Source organism: Marmota marmota, unplaced genomic scaffold, assembly GCF_001458135.2.
Source record: "Marmota marmota marmota unplaced genomic scaffold, marMar, whole genome shotgun sequence".
NCBI lineage: Eukaryota > Metazoa > Chordata > Mammalia > Rodentia > Sciuridae > Marmota > Marmota marmota.
Genome location: NW_025999853.1, coordinates 29,388,242 through 29,406,508, shown reverse-complemented (window position 1 = coordinate 29,406,508; position 18,267 = coordinate 29,388,242). Strand labels below are relative to the sequence as shown.

Below are 18,267 nucleotides of genomic sequence, written 5' to 3'. Positions count from 1 at the left end.
ACACACACACATACACATACACACACACACACACACACACGTGAATGCAAATTCTACTCTGTTGAGCAACAGCATGGTTCTTAACCAGTAATCCTACAGAATAATATGTAATCCTACAGAATCCCAGAGTCTCACTTAAGATGGGGGAATTGATAGGAGTCCTTTCGGGGGCAGGGTGGAGGGTAGTTTAATCATTTTACATGCAGCATTAGTTGTTTAAAAATGCCTTAGTACAGCATCGGTGAATTTTTTGTGTGTCTAAAATATGATGTAATGAATAACATGAAGAGCTATGAGATTCTTCACATTGCATAACTACACATATCAATTTTTTTTACAAATTTTAAGATAAGGACAAAGAAAGTCAGACTTCTTCATTTGAAATGAATAAAACTAAAAGTATAAAACATATTTCATTTCAGTTCAGTTATTAGGAATTCAGAATTTTCACCAATAAATAGTAATTTAATAAAACACAAATGGAAGTCTTTATTCCCAAAACTATAAACATAAAATGTTAGACATAATCCTATTTGATATGTAAAAAAAAAAAAAATCGAGGTAGGTTGAGTCTACTAAACAAGTGTTAAGCCCTTTTCAAAGCTTTTTTATAAAGTTATAAATTTTTGTTGAGCATTTTGCAGTGCTCATTTGGGTATCACTTCCAGTACCACTGAATTATAAATATATTTTGATGGATGTTAAAGTATAAATGTGCTTTTTTAAAAACTGGTATAATTCTTGATGATTCCTTAATGAATAAAAGAACCACTGTGTACCCATGGTCCTAAAAGTTTTCAGATTCTAATTGTCATAACCCTCCTCTCTCAAGGAATTTACAATATGTACATACAAACTATATTCATTCACCTTTATCTGAAAAATTGTTAATACCTCTTTTATTGGTTTTCATAGCAAGAGAAATTGGGTGACATCTGCTTCTCCCTCCGCTATGTACCTACTGCTGGTAAACTGACTGTCGTCATTCTGGAGGCAAAGAATCTGAAGAAGATGGATGTGGGTGGCTTATCTGGTAAGCCCTGGTGATTATTGATTTTTTTAAATGCTGTTTCATCATGGATACCAAATGCATTGCACACCTGCTGTGACTCCCTACTCCTTAATTGATCACAGTCCTCTCTCCTACTAAGCCTGGAAGCAGTCTCAGAATCCATCCTAACGCTGTGCCCCAGGAAGCCACTCTCAATTTATTGGAATTGGCATCAAACATAAAATCTATTTTCCTTCTTCATAGCCAAAGTATCAATTGTCATTTCTATGGCATTGAAAGCTAAAAATTTCTGCTTCCCTTCTGAAAGACCCTACTGTGACAGATTATAGTTTGAGGGGTTTTGTTTTTGTTTTTGTTTTTGTTTTTGTTTGTGGCTCAAATTCACCCAAGATATATATATATATAAAGTCTTCATCAGAGACTTGTTTATTAGGTATTTGATAGTCTAACATAATTTTTATAATATCATTTTATTAAAGGCTTGGCTATTTTAGATTATATATATATATATATATATATCATCTGTTTGAAAGTGAACTCCCATAGTAATGCATTCAGTACTATAGCTTAGAATAAATAGGGGGGCTTTGGGGTTTAAAGTATATAAAACCCAACCATAATAATAAAGAGTGGATGAAGTACATTCTTGTTCCAAAGCAAAGTCAAGTCAAGGACTTGTCATTTCCATGGTTGAACATAATTTTTTTCTCCTCTGTATGATTAAATCAATTATATTTTTAATGTTCCAGTAAATCATTAAAGTGTGAAGAATTTTCCTGATACACCACAAGGTCATCATAAGTAGACTACAGTTGACATTGTTTCTGTCCACAGATTTACAATGGATACTACTTGTTACTCAACACTTTCTCTAATAAAAGTATTGCAAACTTCAAAAGGTCACACTAATACAGCATGGTGATATTATATTCTAAAGCACAACAGCTAAAAAATGCTAAAGTTGAATTTCCACTTACTAACCCACTAATTTGTCAACCAATTTCCCCTTGTACCTAAGTTTACTTCTCTTTATAAATAAGCCACCTGGGGAAGATACACTAATTCTTTCCTATCACCAAGACCCTATTAAATAATGTCCTGTTTTCATTGCCTTAACAGCATGACAAAGCAAATTTGGAGCAATGAGCGCAGTTTCCTCTGAAAATATGAAGAATATTTAATATGCCTAGTGAAAAACATGCAGAGAAATTTTTTTACTACAATTACAGTTTGCTCTCAGATTACTACTTAGTATCCTAAGGTCTTCACATACCTTGACCTTTCCATCTCTTCTGGTTCAATAGCCATGTGCCATTAATGGTTCTGGCAATGGTTCCTCATAGGCTCCTTTCCTAACTTCCATGCCAACCATCCTCTCATCACCACATCCAGTACTCCCCTAGTCTTTCTAGTTTACCCTGGGTCCTGCAGCAGAGTTCCACAGCAGTGTTTCCATGAAGGCAGTAAAGATTCAGGGCACCTTACTTGTACTGGCTTCTCTCAAGTTCGTAAAGTTCCCATGGTCATAGACATTTCAGCTGCCATTTTTAATCACAATTTGCTGTCTCTTTCCACATGACTTTTCCTTCATCATCCATCCCTTCTTATTCCATTATATCAGAGAAGCTACGGGCATTTTCAGGATTTGGCTAAGGAAACCTGGGTCTAGCAGGCTATATGTACGTGGCTTCCATTCATAGCCATATATTACATATATTACTTACTGCTAACAAGCCCAGCAAAGGAAGGAAATCCGGGATGGCTCCTACCACCCACTGTACTAACACACCAGTGTGACAGGAAAGGGGTACACTCAGAGGTCAGATCTAATTTAAGATTCATAATTTTGTATCCTTTTCTCTAAAGAAAATCATCAAAACTTTATTAGTTTCAGAACCCACACAACCTAGCTCCACCCCGACACTTGAATTACCTGGATTGATTTTGTTTAATTATTAGATATTAAATAAAGATACTTAAAGTACAAATACTCTTAAAGAGGTCAAATTTTAAGGGCTTCCTGCTGCCTGCTGAATTAAATCATAACCACTGTAACCACATAATGTAGGTAATTTCAGACTATGTCATACCATATCTCACTGCAACCAAATGGCCAATCACACTCTTCTCCAAATTCACAGTGTGACTTGCTACCTTTCTTTGCTTAGGAGGTTTCCTTTACCTGGAATTCCCTCTCTTCAACCAATGTCTAGCTCAATCCTACCCATTCTGCAGGTCCAGTTGAAGTATTGTTTCCTTCATTGTGCAAGCACTAGATTCACTTTAGTGGACAAAACCAACAAAAGGCTCTGCCCTCCTACATCTTGTATTTTAACGTGGGGAGACAGATAAGAAGTCAATAAATGAAAAAGCATATAGTGAAGTGACCAGTACTATGGAGAAGTAAAGCAGGTAAGATGGTAAAGAATGTTGGAAGTTATGTAAATGGAGTGGTAAGGGAAGGCCTGATGAGTAGGTGACATTTTGGAAACAACCTGGAAGAGGAGCAGAAGTGAAGCATGGGATTGCGTGGGGAGAGAGAAAGTTTTAGGTGGTGGGACTCTGTGAAGCCTTTTTTGATCCATCCCACTAAAATAAATCTTTGTCTTTTTTAAATGCCACTAGCAGTTTGTTCACACCTCTGTAACATCGCACTTCTCTCTCACTAGGCTGCCTTCTGTATTTATGTCTCTCACAATGCTCTCACTGACTGGTAGCACTGAGCATAGCTGCTGAATGAATAATGAATTATTTACAAAGGAGGTATGGCCTGAAAAAACAAGTCCTGCATTTCAAATTTGTTTAACCTACTGACCATTAAAACAATTTTAAGCATTTGAATGGTCTGTCTCAAAGTAAGCTGACCTACGTACAAGGAGACCAAAATTATATAATAAGATCATTTCAGGTAATCCAAACGCCAAACTGCATTTACTGGAAATGGCTAATTAATTGGAACCAAAGTGGGATGTTTTGCCAATGTTTACACCCCACTCTGCCACTACTAGCAATTTAACATTGAACAAGTTATGTAGCTCTTCTAAACCTCACTTGCATGATCCATGAAGCAGAGTGATAAGGGGACACTGCAGAAAAGTTTATTTTGAGAACTAAGTGACAGCCCAGAACCTGAAACAACTAAGTGCTCACTAAATATTTCTGTAGTTATTTCTATTACTGACTTTATCAAATCTTGGGATAACTATGCAAAATGTGAAAACAACAGATGGTTTAAAAACTTGCTTGATTCACTGGGGAAAAAACAATTCATCCATTTGATAGAATTGTCCAATCAATTCAGGCAAATCAGTAGCCCTATGTTTTGAATAGACCCAGTAGTGAATTAAGACAAGATAAGGAATTAATCAGCAATACATTGAAGAAAATAAGAAAAATTTATTTATTTATTTATTTAAATTAGGTATATAGCACAGCAGAATGTATTTTGATTCATTGTACACAACTGCAGCACAACTTTTCATTTCTCTGGTTTTACACATGTAGTGTCACACCCTATGTGCAGTCTCACATGTACCTAGGGTAATGATGTCCATCTCTTTCCTGCCTCCATGTACCCTCTTCAACCTCCCTCCCCTTTGCCCAAAGTTCTTCCATTTTCCCATGCCTCCCTCCTCCCCGTTTGGGATCAGCATCCACTTATCAGAGAGACCATTCGGCCTTTGGTATTTTTGGCACTAACTAACTTCACTTAGCATGATATTCTCCAACTCCATCCATTTACCTGCAAATGCCATGGTTTTATTGTCTTTTAATGCTGGGGTGTATGTACACCACAGTTTCTTTATCCATTCATCTACTGAAGGATATCTAGGTTGCTTCCACAGTTTAGCTATTGTGAATTGAGTAGCTATGAACATTGATGTGGCTGTGTTACTACAGTATGTTGATTTTAAGTCCTTTGGGTATAGATCGAGGAATGGGATAGCTGGGTCAAATGGCGGTTTTCTAAGGAATCTCCATTCTGCTTTCCAGAGTGGTTGCACCATTTGCAGTCCCACCAGCAATGTATGAGTGTGCCTTTAAGTTTTTTGAGTTTTTACATACCCTGGAGATTAGTGCTCTATATGACATGTGTGTGGCAAAAGTTTTCTCCCCAAATGTAGGGTCTCTCTTCACCTCATTGTTTCTGTTGCTGAGAAGAAGCTTTTTAGTTTTAGACCATCCCATTCATTAATTCTTGATTTTATTTCTTGCTCTTTAGAAATCTTGTTAAGGAAGTCAAAGCCTAATATGACATGATGTGGATATGGGCCTGCTTTTTCCTCTATTAGGCACAGGATCTCTTGTCTAATTTCTAGGTCCTTGCTTGATCCACTTTGAGTTGAGTTTTATGCATGGTAAGAGATAGGGGTTTAGTTTCATTTTGCTGCAATAAAGGTTTCCAGTTCTCCCCTCACCATTTGTTGAATGAAGAGGCTATCTTTTCTCCAATGTATGTATTTGGCACCATTGTCTAGTATGAGATAATTGTATTTATGTGGGTTTGTCTCTGTGAATTCTATTCTATACCATTGGTCTACATGTCTATTTTGGTACCAATATCATGCCATTTTTGTTACTATAGCTTTATAATATAGCTTAAGGTCTGGTATTATGATGCCTCCTGCTTCTTTCTTCTTGCTAAACATTGCTTTGGCTATTCTGGGTCTCTTATTTTTCCAAATGAATTTCATGATTGCTTTTTCTACTTCTATAAGGAATGACATTGGGATTTTAATTTAATTTGCATTGAATCTGTATAGTGCTTTGGGTAGTATGGCCATTTTAAAATTAAAACTTGACAATATTAATTTTGACTATCCAAGAGCATGGGAGATCTTTCCATCTTCTAAGGTCTTCTTTAATTTCTTGCTTTAGTATTCTGTAGTTTTCACTGTAAAGGTCTTTCACCTCTTTTGTTAAGTTAATTCCCAAGTATTTTATGTTTTTTGAGGCTATTGTGAATGGGGAAGTTTTCCTAATTCCTCTTTCAAGGAGTCATCACTGATGTACAGAAATGCATTTGATTTATGGATATTGATTTCATATCCTACTACTTTGCTGACTTCATTAATTAATTCTAAAAGTTTTCTGGTGGAGGTTTTGAATCTTCTAAGTATAGAATTTCAAGCTAGGAAATAGAAGATGCCATCAAAAGCTTACCAAACAAGAAAAGCCCAGGACCAAATGGATTCAGAGCTGAGTTCTAGAAGACCTACAAGGAAGAATTAATACCAATACTCCTCAAATTATTCCATGAAATAGAAAAGGAAGGAATCCTTCCAAACTCATTCTACAAAGCTAGTATCATCCTGATACCAAAACCAGACAGAGACATATCAAGGAAGGAAAATTTCAGACCAATATCCCTGATGAACATTGCTGCAAAAATTCTCAATAAAATTCTGGCAAATCACATACAAAAAACATTTTAAAAAATAGTGCACCATGATCAAGTGGGGTTCATTCCAAGGAGGCAAGGTTGGTTCAACATAAAGAAATCAATAAATATAATTCATCACATCAATAGACTTAAAGATAAGAATCCTGTGATCATATCAATTGATACAGAGAAAGCATTTGACAAAATACAGCACCCTTTCAAGTTCAAAACACTAGAAAAACTAGGAAGAGTAGGAACATACCTCAACACTGTAAAAGCTATCTACGTAAAACAACATTGTAAAAGCTAAACCCAAGGCCAACATCATTCTAAATGGCAAAAAAAAAAAAAACTGGAACAAGACAAGGATACCCCCTTATACCACTTCTATTCAATATAGTCCTTGAAACTGTAGCCAGAGCAATTAGACAGACAAAAGAAATTAAAGGGATACAAATAGGAAAAGAAGAACTCAAACATCATTAATTGCTGAGGACATGATTCTATACTTGGAGGATCCAAGAAAACTTTTTTTTTTTTAGCACCTTGTTTTTTTTTGTTGTTGTTGTTGTTGTTGTTTTTTATTGGTTGTTCAAAACATTACAAAACTCTTGACATATCATATTTCATACATTATATTCAAGTGGGTTATGAACTCCCATTTTTACCCCAAATACAGATTGCAGAAAACTTTTTTAAAACTTTTTTAAAACTTTTTTACTACTCTCTGACAGGGTCAGTTTATTTTCCTCCTATATAGTGAATTCAAAATGCACTGCACAAAGATTATACCTCTATCTTATATATCCATGAAGCAAATGATACAAATCTGAGGCCTTCCTACCTCACAGGGACAAGCCTAATCGAACTAGTAGCTTCTCTACTGTAGATCCTTGCTTTGAATCCTTTGCATTCCAATTCCCAAGAACTTATAAGAAAAAAAAAAGAAGAAGAAGGGGATATCTAAATCTAACTATTCATATTAGATCTTATAGACTACAAAGACTGTTTTTCAGGGGAAGTTAGTACAGAAGGATGTGAGTAGATTTTGTTTTGTTATTTTGTTTTGTTTATGGCTGGTACTTAGAGGAAAATCAAGTCTTCTGCCTAATAAATATCGAGTCTCTCATGATCTTCACTGCCTTTTATATACCTGTCTGTTAGGAATAAGTCTCTCAGGAAATGATTTTTAAAAATTATAACTCTCTTCTATTAGGGAAAATTGTGAAAGAGACTTAAGAGATCTAAGAAAGTGAAGCCTTTAGAAAAGTTGAGAATTCCCAAAGGCTTGAGATTGTATGTCTCATAGTTTCAAGTTTTACTGGTTTTTAAGATTCAATTTGTACCTGTACGGATTCCCACATCAGAAAGTAATCAGACACTTTGCTCCTAATTGAATTTTTTGTTCCTATTGATGTCACAGGAATTATGTTCCTCAAGATCTGTTTTGATTTGAGGTTTTTCTTTTCTTTTTTTTTTTTCTGTTTGGTTATCTCAGAAATTTGTTTGGTTATCTCAGAAATTTGGGACTTCTAAATACAGTGTTAATGAGAAATCTGAGGACTATAAGTTAAGTTCCTACTATTAAAATTAAATTCTCCAAATTTTTTATTTAATAAAGAAAAAGGTAAACTTCTGAATCCGCAAAATGGACACAATGAAGTAGAAGTTCTATTTTACAACTGAAATCAGATAATACTTTTAACTATTAAAAATCACATTATTAATTATAGAATGCTTTCTAATGTAGAAATCCTTTTCTTTGTTTCCTTCCTGTGGTTCTCATGATAGACCTGTTAGGTAGTTTATGAAGGTATTATTATCAATTTTACCAGTGAGAAAATTAAAACTTGAAGATTTTAGATGATGTGTATAAACATCTCGCTCCATGTGGCACATAGACTGAAACTAAATACTTGCAATTAGCTAACATTCAAAGTTAAAAGATTTATAGGTACAACTGAAGTTCATGTCCCTTGATACCCAATGCAAAACATTTTCCACTGTACCATCTGACTTTCCCCACAACCCCCTACCCACATCAAGTTAGGACAACAATACTGTTTTTCAGGGGCAAGTTAATACAGAGTAATATGAGTAAGCTTTCTTTTTGTTTGGTTTTTGCCTGGTACTTAAAGGAAAATCAAATCTTCTGCCTAATAAAATCAAGTCTCTTGCTTACTAAAGGTGCCTCCTCTACCTGGAGCGAAATACCAAGATGAGGTTCTCAAGGTAGGTAAGGCTAGAAATGGAGGCTGCAAAGATTGTTGGAAATTGAGGCATTCTTGGAAACTGGGAAATGTTCCTGCATATAAACCTCTATGAATAATACTAACAACTCCAGGGCACCCCCTTCCTGGTCTTCTCAGAATCACAAATTGATTTTCTCACCTCTCTTGTGCCTTTGGCATATTGCCCTTCTTGCCTGGGTCAATATGAAGCAGAATGCTGCCTCATAGACCTATTCTACTTCCCCTGTTCCCAGATGCCGGCACACAGTTCTTTACAGATTTTTCCAAGTGTTTACACTACTAAGAACCAAAGCAAATCAACAAGGGCAAAAAGTTTGCACTCCTGTCCACTTGATAAGGTTTGTAATCACCTAAATTGTAAGAAAAATAAAATTAAATAAAAGTATGTCAAGAATGGGGTCAAGAGGGTGCTGAGAAAGCATATGTAATGGACTGAAATCACCATATGCATTTATTCCATCAGCCTCCTGCACATCAAGGAGCTGAAGAGGTGGCTATGAGGAGGAATCAGGTCAGGGACACCCGAGGGCTGGGGAGCAATAGGGGTTGAGAGAGTGTGGCTGGAAGTATTCCCCTTTGTCATCTTTCTTTCCCTATGTCCTGTGCTTAACCCCAGACTTCTTTCTGGCCAAGCTTAGTCCTGCCTTACCACTATGAAATATGTACTGTAAAAAACAAAGGGAGGGAGTATAGGAGAGGTTTCCCAAAGCATCTCCAAATGAAAGGGACAGTGAAATTCAAAAATGACAGCAACTACTTGAAGGAAAGGATGTACGGAGGAAGACCTAGGAGTCAGCATTTGTCAGACTGTCAGTATGCAGAGACAGAGCACCCTGTCTCCCTCCCCCTTTCCCACAATTACTCTCTCCTTTCTCTAAAATAAAACATTTTTTTGTTTTAATAAATTGCTCAAGGATTTGTCTTTCTTCTAGCTACCTTTCTACTGTTGCAGAAAATCTAATTTGGGAAATACAGCCAGATTTAAACATTTGAAGTCATTTAGGAAAGAACTCACCCAAACCCAGGTAACCACTGGATTCCACATAGAAACCATCAATCAGCAGAGGCAGATCATTCCCTTAAGCAATATTTATGAAGATGTGATATTTTTCCTACCTCCATTAAAATCGCCCAGGGGACATGTTAAAATTTAAGATTTCAAAGATTTCAAACAAGCCTCCCCCTCCCAGTTCTGTTATTCTCATGTGCCTTAAATTTAAAACTACACTCTAGAGGCTTGAATGCTATATCATAATTTTAGCAGAGAGCCAGATCAACCAAGTTCTAAGCCAGAATTTTGTTGTCAGTGATATAGAATACATCCTCTGCCTTATATACTGGAATTTTCTCAAATAACAAGTCCTGTTTTCTTTACCAGTTCCAGCATCCTCCTCCCTGAAAAATACTTTGCCTACCTGTCTAAATCATTCTTTTTTCCCCCTTCAGTCTCTTCCTCTGAAAGAGAAGATAAAAGCAGATGTTTCCTCTACACATTCTGAAGTCATTCCCTAATGCCCTTGACCACCACCCTTATCTGTCCTTCCATTGGTGCAGAAAGCATAACAAAGAAAACCACTCCAAATTCAATTGATTTGAACTAAAAGCCACTAGTCTGGGAGCTAGGCCAATAAATAAAATGGCAAAATCTTATTTGAGCCAATTAGATAGGGATATGCAAATTAATTGGCCATGATATGGGGTCAAGCAATAATATGCAAATAAACTGGAATCTTATTGAGCTAATGGGGCAGGAATATGCATAATAAGTTGGCCATGATGTCAGAAGCTTCACCATGATTTTAGGCTTGAATGTTACATTATAAAATTAATTCTGGGACACTTCAAAGTGCTTAATTATGATATTGATAAAATAATCTGAATCCCTAAAATCTGAACATATTGATCTAAAAAAGAAATGACAGCTCTTGACACTTCATTGTTCTAGACAGTGAGATATTTTAAAGGTTATAATCAGGCCAGACACATATACTGGTGCTACCATACGGAGAGATAGACTGTCTAAAGGAAGTTTAGGCATAGTCATTTTAAGGAAATGAGAAAAGCAGATAAATAAAAGAAACAAGTGACAAGCTGAAATGTATTAGTTGAGAACAGTTTGTGCAAAGCCTCTTCAGTCCTCTGGCCAGCAGATGATTGACATCTATCCTTCACCATACCTGGGGTCAATAAGAGTGATACCTATTCTGTGCCAGGCACCATGCCCATCCTTAGGTGTAGGAATGAAATTCATAGCAGACCCTTACATAGCACAATGTAAGACCAAACTGCTCTAAATTCCCTACAAATGCTAACTGATTTAATCCACATTATAAACCTATGAAGTACAGACTATTTTTTAGGCTACTCTATTGATGGAACTGAAGCACAAAGAAGTAAATAACTTGCCCAAGGTCATAGAATTAGTATTTGGCAAAGCTGAGATGTCAGACCCAATAGTCTGTCTTCAGGCTACATGAATAAAACATGACTTGTAAGTCCTTATTCTTTCTCATGGGGGTCAACCTAAAGAGCAGGTGGCTAACTATATGCTATAGTTTGGAAGCTGTCCAAAGAGCCTACCTGACTCCAAATATCCTTTATATCCAAACTAAAATTCCATTGTAAAAGTCACAAATAGTTAGTCACTTAAAATTATTTGGTTAGACAGTAAAAGCAGGATCAATAGGTGCTTAAGACTGGAATATTAATAGATTATTTCCAAGCTGAAAAGGATCTTCTCTCTTTATTCCTTGTGTAGAGACTGATGTGTTGTTTTAGTGACTGGTACTTTGTACACTAAAGAGGATGAGATATAAGACTGTGATGTTCCAGCTGTTTGAGTTAGTGGTAAAGGGGAAGAGATGTTGCTCAACATGAGGCGAAAGGGTTCAAGTCTAAGGAATCTGGATGCCTTTCATGTGAAAGAAAGATACTGATGAAGAACTTGACATCCCACTGTGTGTTATCACGGGCTAATTCCAGAAGGTTGTATGTGATTGCCCTAGGAAGAAGTGACAATATGATATGAGAGTTCAAATGCCTACGACCCCTGTAAATTGCTATAGGATTTTGTGAGTCAAAGCTACATATATAAATGTAAAAATTGAATATGTTGGACTGAAAACAAACAAGAATAAATCAGACTTGCAATAGACAACTTCCTGGGGAAATAGAGCTCAGCTGGAATATATTAACAAGAGAAATCCACAGATGGAGAAGTAGAAATAGCGAATTCCAAAGAGATCTGTACTGGGACATTTTTCAAGTGACCTTGAAACTCCTGATTCTGGAGGTGACATAAATGTTTCAAGGCATTGAAATGCCAAGCTCAGTGGGCAAATGAAAACATCTTACAAGGCAAAGCAAGCTAAAATGTAGTAGATGAGCTTTGCTGCAATTTGGATCTGAAAATGGCTCCCAAAGGTAACCAGCATGTGGTGCTATTGAGAGGTGGGGGAACTTTAGAAGGTAGGGCTGGTGGAAGAAAATTAGCTCACTGAGCTGTGTGAAGGAGATACTGGGACCCGGCCCCTTCCAATCTCTCTCTTTGCTTCCTGCCTGCCATGAGCTGAGTGACTGTGTCCCTGCCATGATGTTCTGCTCACCCCAAGCCCAAAAGCAACAGAGCTAGCTGACGACCCACTCAAACTGTGAGCCAGGATAAGCCTTTCCTCCCTCTAAGTTGTTTGTCTCAGGTATTTTGTCAGTGACAGAAATCTGGCACCAGCTTTATGGTGGGCAAGCTTCCAATTAATACATTGAAAGAAAAAGACGATCCAAATTAGAGTGTAGAATAAGAGGGTCCGTTTTCAATGGAAAAAAAGGTCACATAGCACATACATGGGAGACCTTCTCTGTGTGTACTTCCAGCCCCCAAAAAGGGAGATGTTGTCCTAGAATATTTTATAAATAAGGGCGGGTAGCTGGGGAATATCCTACCCTTGTTGAAGACTTGAGTTTGCCCAGGGATTATGGTTGCTCACCTCAGGAAGGACAGAGGTGTTAGAGAACCTGCTGCCAGAGAAGAGCAGAAGGATGAAGGAACTGTTTGTGAGAACAGGCTAAGAAGTTTGGGACTTTGTAGTTTGGAAAAGGAAGGCTGAGCAGAGATATGATTAAAGTCTAAAAATCATGAAAGGTAAAGCTAGAGTAATACCTACCTGTTCATCATCAGCCACAATACCAGGCTTAGGAAGTGACCTTGATGTTTGAAAGGGAACAGATAAAAGGGAGGGCCATTCAGGATGATCTCAAAGGTACTTTTCTACTCGAAAATTCTTTGTCAAATTTTCTTTGCTACTTTGCAGTTGGGTAGTAAAGAGGTGTTGCTCTAGGAGCTGAAAGAGATTGAAATATAAGACATAAAATAAATGTATGAGTGTGTCCTGTGCTATAAATTTTAAAAGGGACAACTCTGAACCTTTACTTTGTGCTGTACCGAAGGAACCTCCTGTGCTTTCACATGAGACCATCAGAAACAGCCCCACAGCTGTGCATCTCACTAATTCAACCTAGAATGGCTGCATTTGCATCCTGAGCCAAGGGGACATGCCTGTCCCCTTCTAACCCAGTGCCTCACACATGCTAGGCAAGAGCTCTACCTCTGAGCCACAACCTCAACCCTTCTCCATTCAGTACACAGAAAAGGAACAGAGAGGGTCACAATTCTAGTAGATCACTGGGTGAACAGAAATAGTACCCCAAATACTCTCATTTAAAAAAAAAATTTAAGCAGGTTCTTACAAGATACATTGTCCATGTTTGGCAAAGAGTTTTTCCTTAAAAAAAAACTATTTAAAACATATGAAAGTCTATACCATTTTTCTCTTCCTTTTATGAAGCTACAGGATTTCTGCTAATAAAGCTACAATAGTTACATGATCAAAACAAATGCAGAGTTCTGAGTTGCAAACACTGTCATAATGCTCAGAGAAGAAGAAACATCAAAAACAATCTTTTTAACAATTGTACTTTATTATAGTCATTTCACATCTGAAAGGTTATACTCTTATATTTGGCCCCTTAATCCTTTATACCTAATCTCAGTTACAAATGCATACTCTCTTCCCCTCTTCTCCATAGTCTGCCACCTGCTGTACTAATAACTACTTTGAGAACAAGGATTGTGTCAATTTGTTTACATTCTCAGAGCCCAGAGCACATATGTGGAGAAATGAACCTCACATACCTTGCCTGAGCATCCAATTATGAATTTTTAAGCTCTACCAATCTAACTGCTTATTTTGTCTTCATCTTCCAACTGATCTGACTTGTTTCCATTCAATGAAGTTCTTTTGGCATCACACAGTATTAATCTTATTATAATAGAAATAGCAACTAGGAAATAAATAAAACCAGAAAACGTAATTCTTGAAATTTATTGGTCATTTTAGCTAGCATTATCAGGAGATTTTACCTCATTCCTCCTTTTAGGAGCCCCTTCCACCACCTCCTTTAGTGGTTTAAAAAAAATGTAGCAGACTGTCTTCAAAAGATAAAAGGAGAGAGTGACACAGAAATGCACACATTACTGTAGTTATACCTCAATGGCTGTCATAAAGACATTTTCCAGAGAAGAAGTAAAGACAGTGAATGATCCCCTGGTCACATCTTTTGCCCAGAATGAATAGATAAGGCAATGACTCAGAATCTTCCTTGTCCATTGCTTTATAGACTGGCTCTTTATAAAAGGAAGTCAAAAGACCATAGCAGCTGGTTGCCTTTTTGAATTACTAATGGCCTAACTTTTGATGCACATTATTCTCAGTGATTGCTGGAAAACTAGGAAGGCTTCCATCACTTTTTTCTTCCAAAAATAAATGATTTCAAGTGTTTACTTAGGAAATTGGCTTTTTAACTTAAAAATATGAAATAAGCACATTTATACCTTCTGAAACATTTTGAAACTACCTTTACCCAAAAGGAAAATAACAGAATTGATTGACTTTAGAGATGTATAGATGACAACAATATGACAGTATAATTAATTAACAAATTATTCCTAGGTAAAATAAGTATTCACAGAAAAAAGAGCTGAATGCATTTTTAGTGATAGTGCACTTGCCGAACTAAGGTACAGATATACAGAACTACAAGATCCCATGGTTATCTACTGACAAAGAAGCTATTTGAAATTTTATCTTCTTGCAGATTTTCTTTTCTATCTATATTGATAAACCACACATATATACATACAAGTATATGTGCATTTTAAAAATGGGATAATAAAAACATTCTGAAAATTTTTTTCACCTATACCAATACATAATAGAGCTCTTTCAGGCCAACATATATTGATCTTGCACTGTATCTACTAGTTACATAACATCTGTTTGCATATATAATCATATGATTAGTAATTCCTTATCAATATAACTTAATGAGGAAAACTATTTAATTTCACCAAAGGACTCAAGACCAGAAGAGAAGAATATGTGCTCTTGGACAGGGAAATCATATAATGAAGATGTCAGTTTCTCACAAATGTTAAAGCCAAAAATGAAATTAAAATACAAATAACAGATTGAAGCAAGGCTTCCCCTCCATAAATATACTCAATACTAATATTCCTATGATACAAAGAGTTCCTACATATCAATAGGAAAAAGAAAAATAATGGGGGAAGTTTTCATTATTTTAATGATCCTAAAATTTACTAGCTATTGCTTCTACTACTGGGTTCTGTTGTTGAGAAGTAAATGTTACATTTATCCAGTCTCATCATGCATCTAAATAAGAAAGGATTTTAAAGTAAAATGCAATTACCCTAAGTTCAAAACCTAAAAATGTGTTGCTTAAAAAGACAACCTGGATTGATTGCAATGAGTACAAAAAAAAAAAAAAGAAGAAGAAGAAGAAGAAAATCAGGTCATTAGCTTGTAGATTTTCAGACTGTCATCAGCTATATTTGTCAGAGTTTGAATCCATTCAAACATTCAATCCAGCAGCATTGTTACGATAGCAACTTGAAGATACCTATGACAGTCATTAAAACTTGTAAAATTATATGCCCTTACAAAAGTCAAAGCCAGCATTTTTCAAAGAATCTCCCAATTTCTAGACTTTACCAAACCACTTGAACATTTTTAATCTGCTTTTACTAACGCTTGCCAAATCAAGGTGTTTATATAAAAAACATCTTGAATTTTATAACCCCATCTTTAATGCAGGAAAAATACTGTAAATGAAACTAGCTAAAAGAGTTATATGATGGTAAGCTCCAGTTTACTACAACTAGACATCTATTTTACTCTTCACCAAAATACGTGTTCATATTTTATATTAAAATTTCAAAAAAATATTTACTGGCAGAAATTTTAAAAGAGGCAGCGAATGCTTATGAATTATGCAAGTCTGAACTTTCATTTTAATAACTTCATTAAAATATAAAAACCTTAAAAGCCTCCCAACAGGAATTTAACTTTATATGTGCCCTGACCTTGCCAAGAGCCATACCTAAGGCATGATTTAGCAAGTATTACAGGGCAAAGCCTAATAATAAATACCTATCAGAAAATGCCAGCATTTGTCCTTGCCTCCTTGGTCTCCAGTGGAGTTGTAACTCAGCCATAAACACATCCTCACCTGAGAGACAGCAGGGTGCATGGAAAGGGAACAGCAACTGGAATTGCAAAACCTGGGACTGAAGCTCTTAATCTTTCTGATCCTCAGTCTGTTCATTTATAAAACTGGGGTATGAAAGACAGCCCATGTGGCTGATAAACAAATGAAATAACATTAGGTGGAAGCTGAAAGGAAAGTATCATATACATTTTGGTTATTTCTAAGCAAAGGACAATTCTTGGTTAACACCTATTTTTTCTCACTGTATCCTGGTTCTTGGATAACCTGTTTTTCTATATGGCTGATATAAATACACTATGTGTGCGTGTCTTTAACGGATTCCTCTTCCCTATTTGAATGGCAGTTATCCACTTACAATAACCTATGAGGACATCCAAATGCTAACCAGAAAATTCTCCTCCCCTCTCCTGTTACTATTTGGCCACAGTTCCCAGGATATATGAAATAAAACCAGTAGTATGTTTCTTTGGAGAATTGATTCCAAGCTCCTCCATCCTCCCCGCCTTGTATGAAATGACATAGTATTTGCATATATAACCTATGCATAACCTCCTTTATATTTTACATCATCTCTGGATTACTTGTAATTCCTAATTCAGTATAAATGCCATGCAAGTAGTTGTTATACTCTATTGTTTAGGGAATAATGACAAGAAAAGTCTGTACATGTTCAGTACAGATGTAATTTTTTTAAATAGTTTCAATCCACAGCTGGTTGAATCCATGGATATAAAGGGCTGACTAGTTTATTGGGACCTTCGGGTTCTTAAAAAGCTAATAATTTGAATTATTTAAGATAGCAGAGTTTTCTTTCAAGTGTTTTTTTTTTATGATAATGGGTCCAAGACAAACACAGCTAATTAGGCCAACAAGTAGGAACAAAGAGGAAGAATAGAACCTCTGTCATTCTAATTATCAAGTTTGTGCCTGGTTGCTGGACAAACTCCTCTCTAAAATGAAATACCACGAGATGGAACCTGCAGTTGCTATGTTAATTTGACTAGAAGTGGCAGAGCCTAGTCCCAGAGCAATTCCCTGTTGTCTTGCCTAATAATTGTACCCTAACTAATAAGTGCCTAATTGGATACAATATGAATCCACAGTCATTGCTTATTGTCGATGCATAATTGAGTGGTCAAGACTTCAACTCACACTTAATCTCCACAATTCTCAAATCTCCACAAGCAAAATCAACACCAAAAACAAGGAAAATACCCATGTAAACTTCTACATCCTTACAAGACCCTTTGACCCTCTTCAGCTTATTTTTCTCTAGCTGAAATTTCATTTTCTATATCAAGCACATTTTCAGTCTGGGCCCTAAGAATCCAGGTAAGAACCATGAAAACTGGGGCTGGAGTTGTAGCTCAGCGATAGAGCACATGCGAGGCACTGGGTTCAATCCCCAGCACCACATAAAAATATATAAATAAATTAAAGGTATTGTGTCCAACTACAATTAAGAAAAAAAAATAAAAATAATAATTTTTAAAAACCATGAAATTTTTGTTGTGTATTAGTCTTACAATAGAAATGATTTCCTTGGGCTACTCTGATTTGTATATTTGAGGGGTGGGTGGTTGTTGGATTTTTGCTTTGTTGTGTTTTGTTTTGGGGGTTGACTAAGTGCTAAATCTGCCCACATCAGTAGTGTTAAACTGTGCCTGTCTCAAACAACTAGCCAGCTGGCCCCAAGGTTAAGCCAATTGCAAAGCCAATATTTTTTGTGAAGCCATGCACCTAAAGACTCTATATTTCAGACTCCAGGGATGAAAGTGTCAAAGCTCCACAGGATGTTAAGATATAAAAATGAAAGTATGAGGCATGAATCAGCCTAAGTGAAAAATTCTTTACAAACACATTACAATCAGGAATGCTTTTTTTTATGAAGATGTCTTTAGCATTCATATAAGAGGAATCAATTCAATGATTAAAAACTAAGTAACTTTACCCCAAGCTAAAGAAAAACATAGTAACCTCAAGCCAGATTATATATATATATATATATATATATATATATATATATATATATAGTC

General features: G+C 36.1%; 1 protein-coding gene and 1 long non-coding RNA gene across 4 annotated transcripts in view; one reads left to right on the top strand and one right to left on the bottom strand.

Moving 5' to 3' along the window:
• Window positions 1-18,267, top strand: part of Syt1 (synaptotagmin 1) — a 519,932-nt gene that overhangs the window by 425,909 nt on the left and 75,756 nt on the right. For all 3 annotated transcript variants that reach the window (XM_015482663.2, XM_015482662.2, XM_048804683.1), the window contains one exon: window positions 916-1,033. In XM_015482663.2, coding sequence (XP_015338149.1) covers window positions 916-1,033 — 118 coding nt within the window. The remainder of the gene's footprint in view (window positions 1-915; window positions 1,034-18,267) is intronic.
• LOC125617227 overlaps window positions 1-18,267 on the bottom strand; it is a 161,989-nt gene that overhangs the window by 73,882 nt on the left and 69,840 nt on the right. The window lies entirely within an intron of this gene.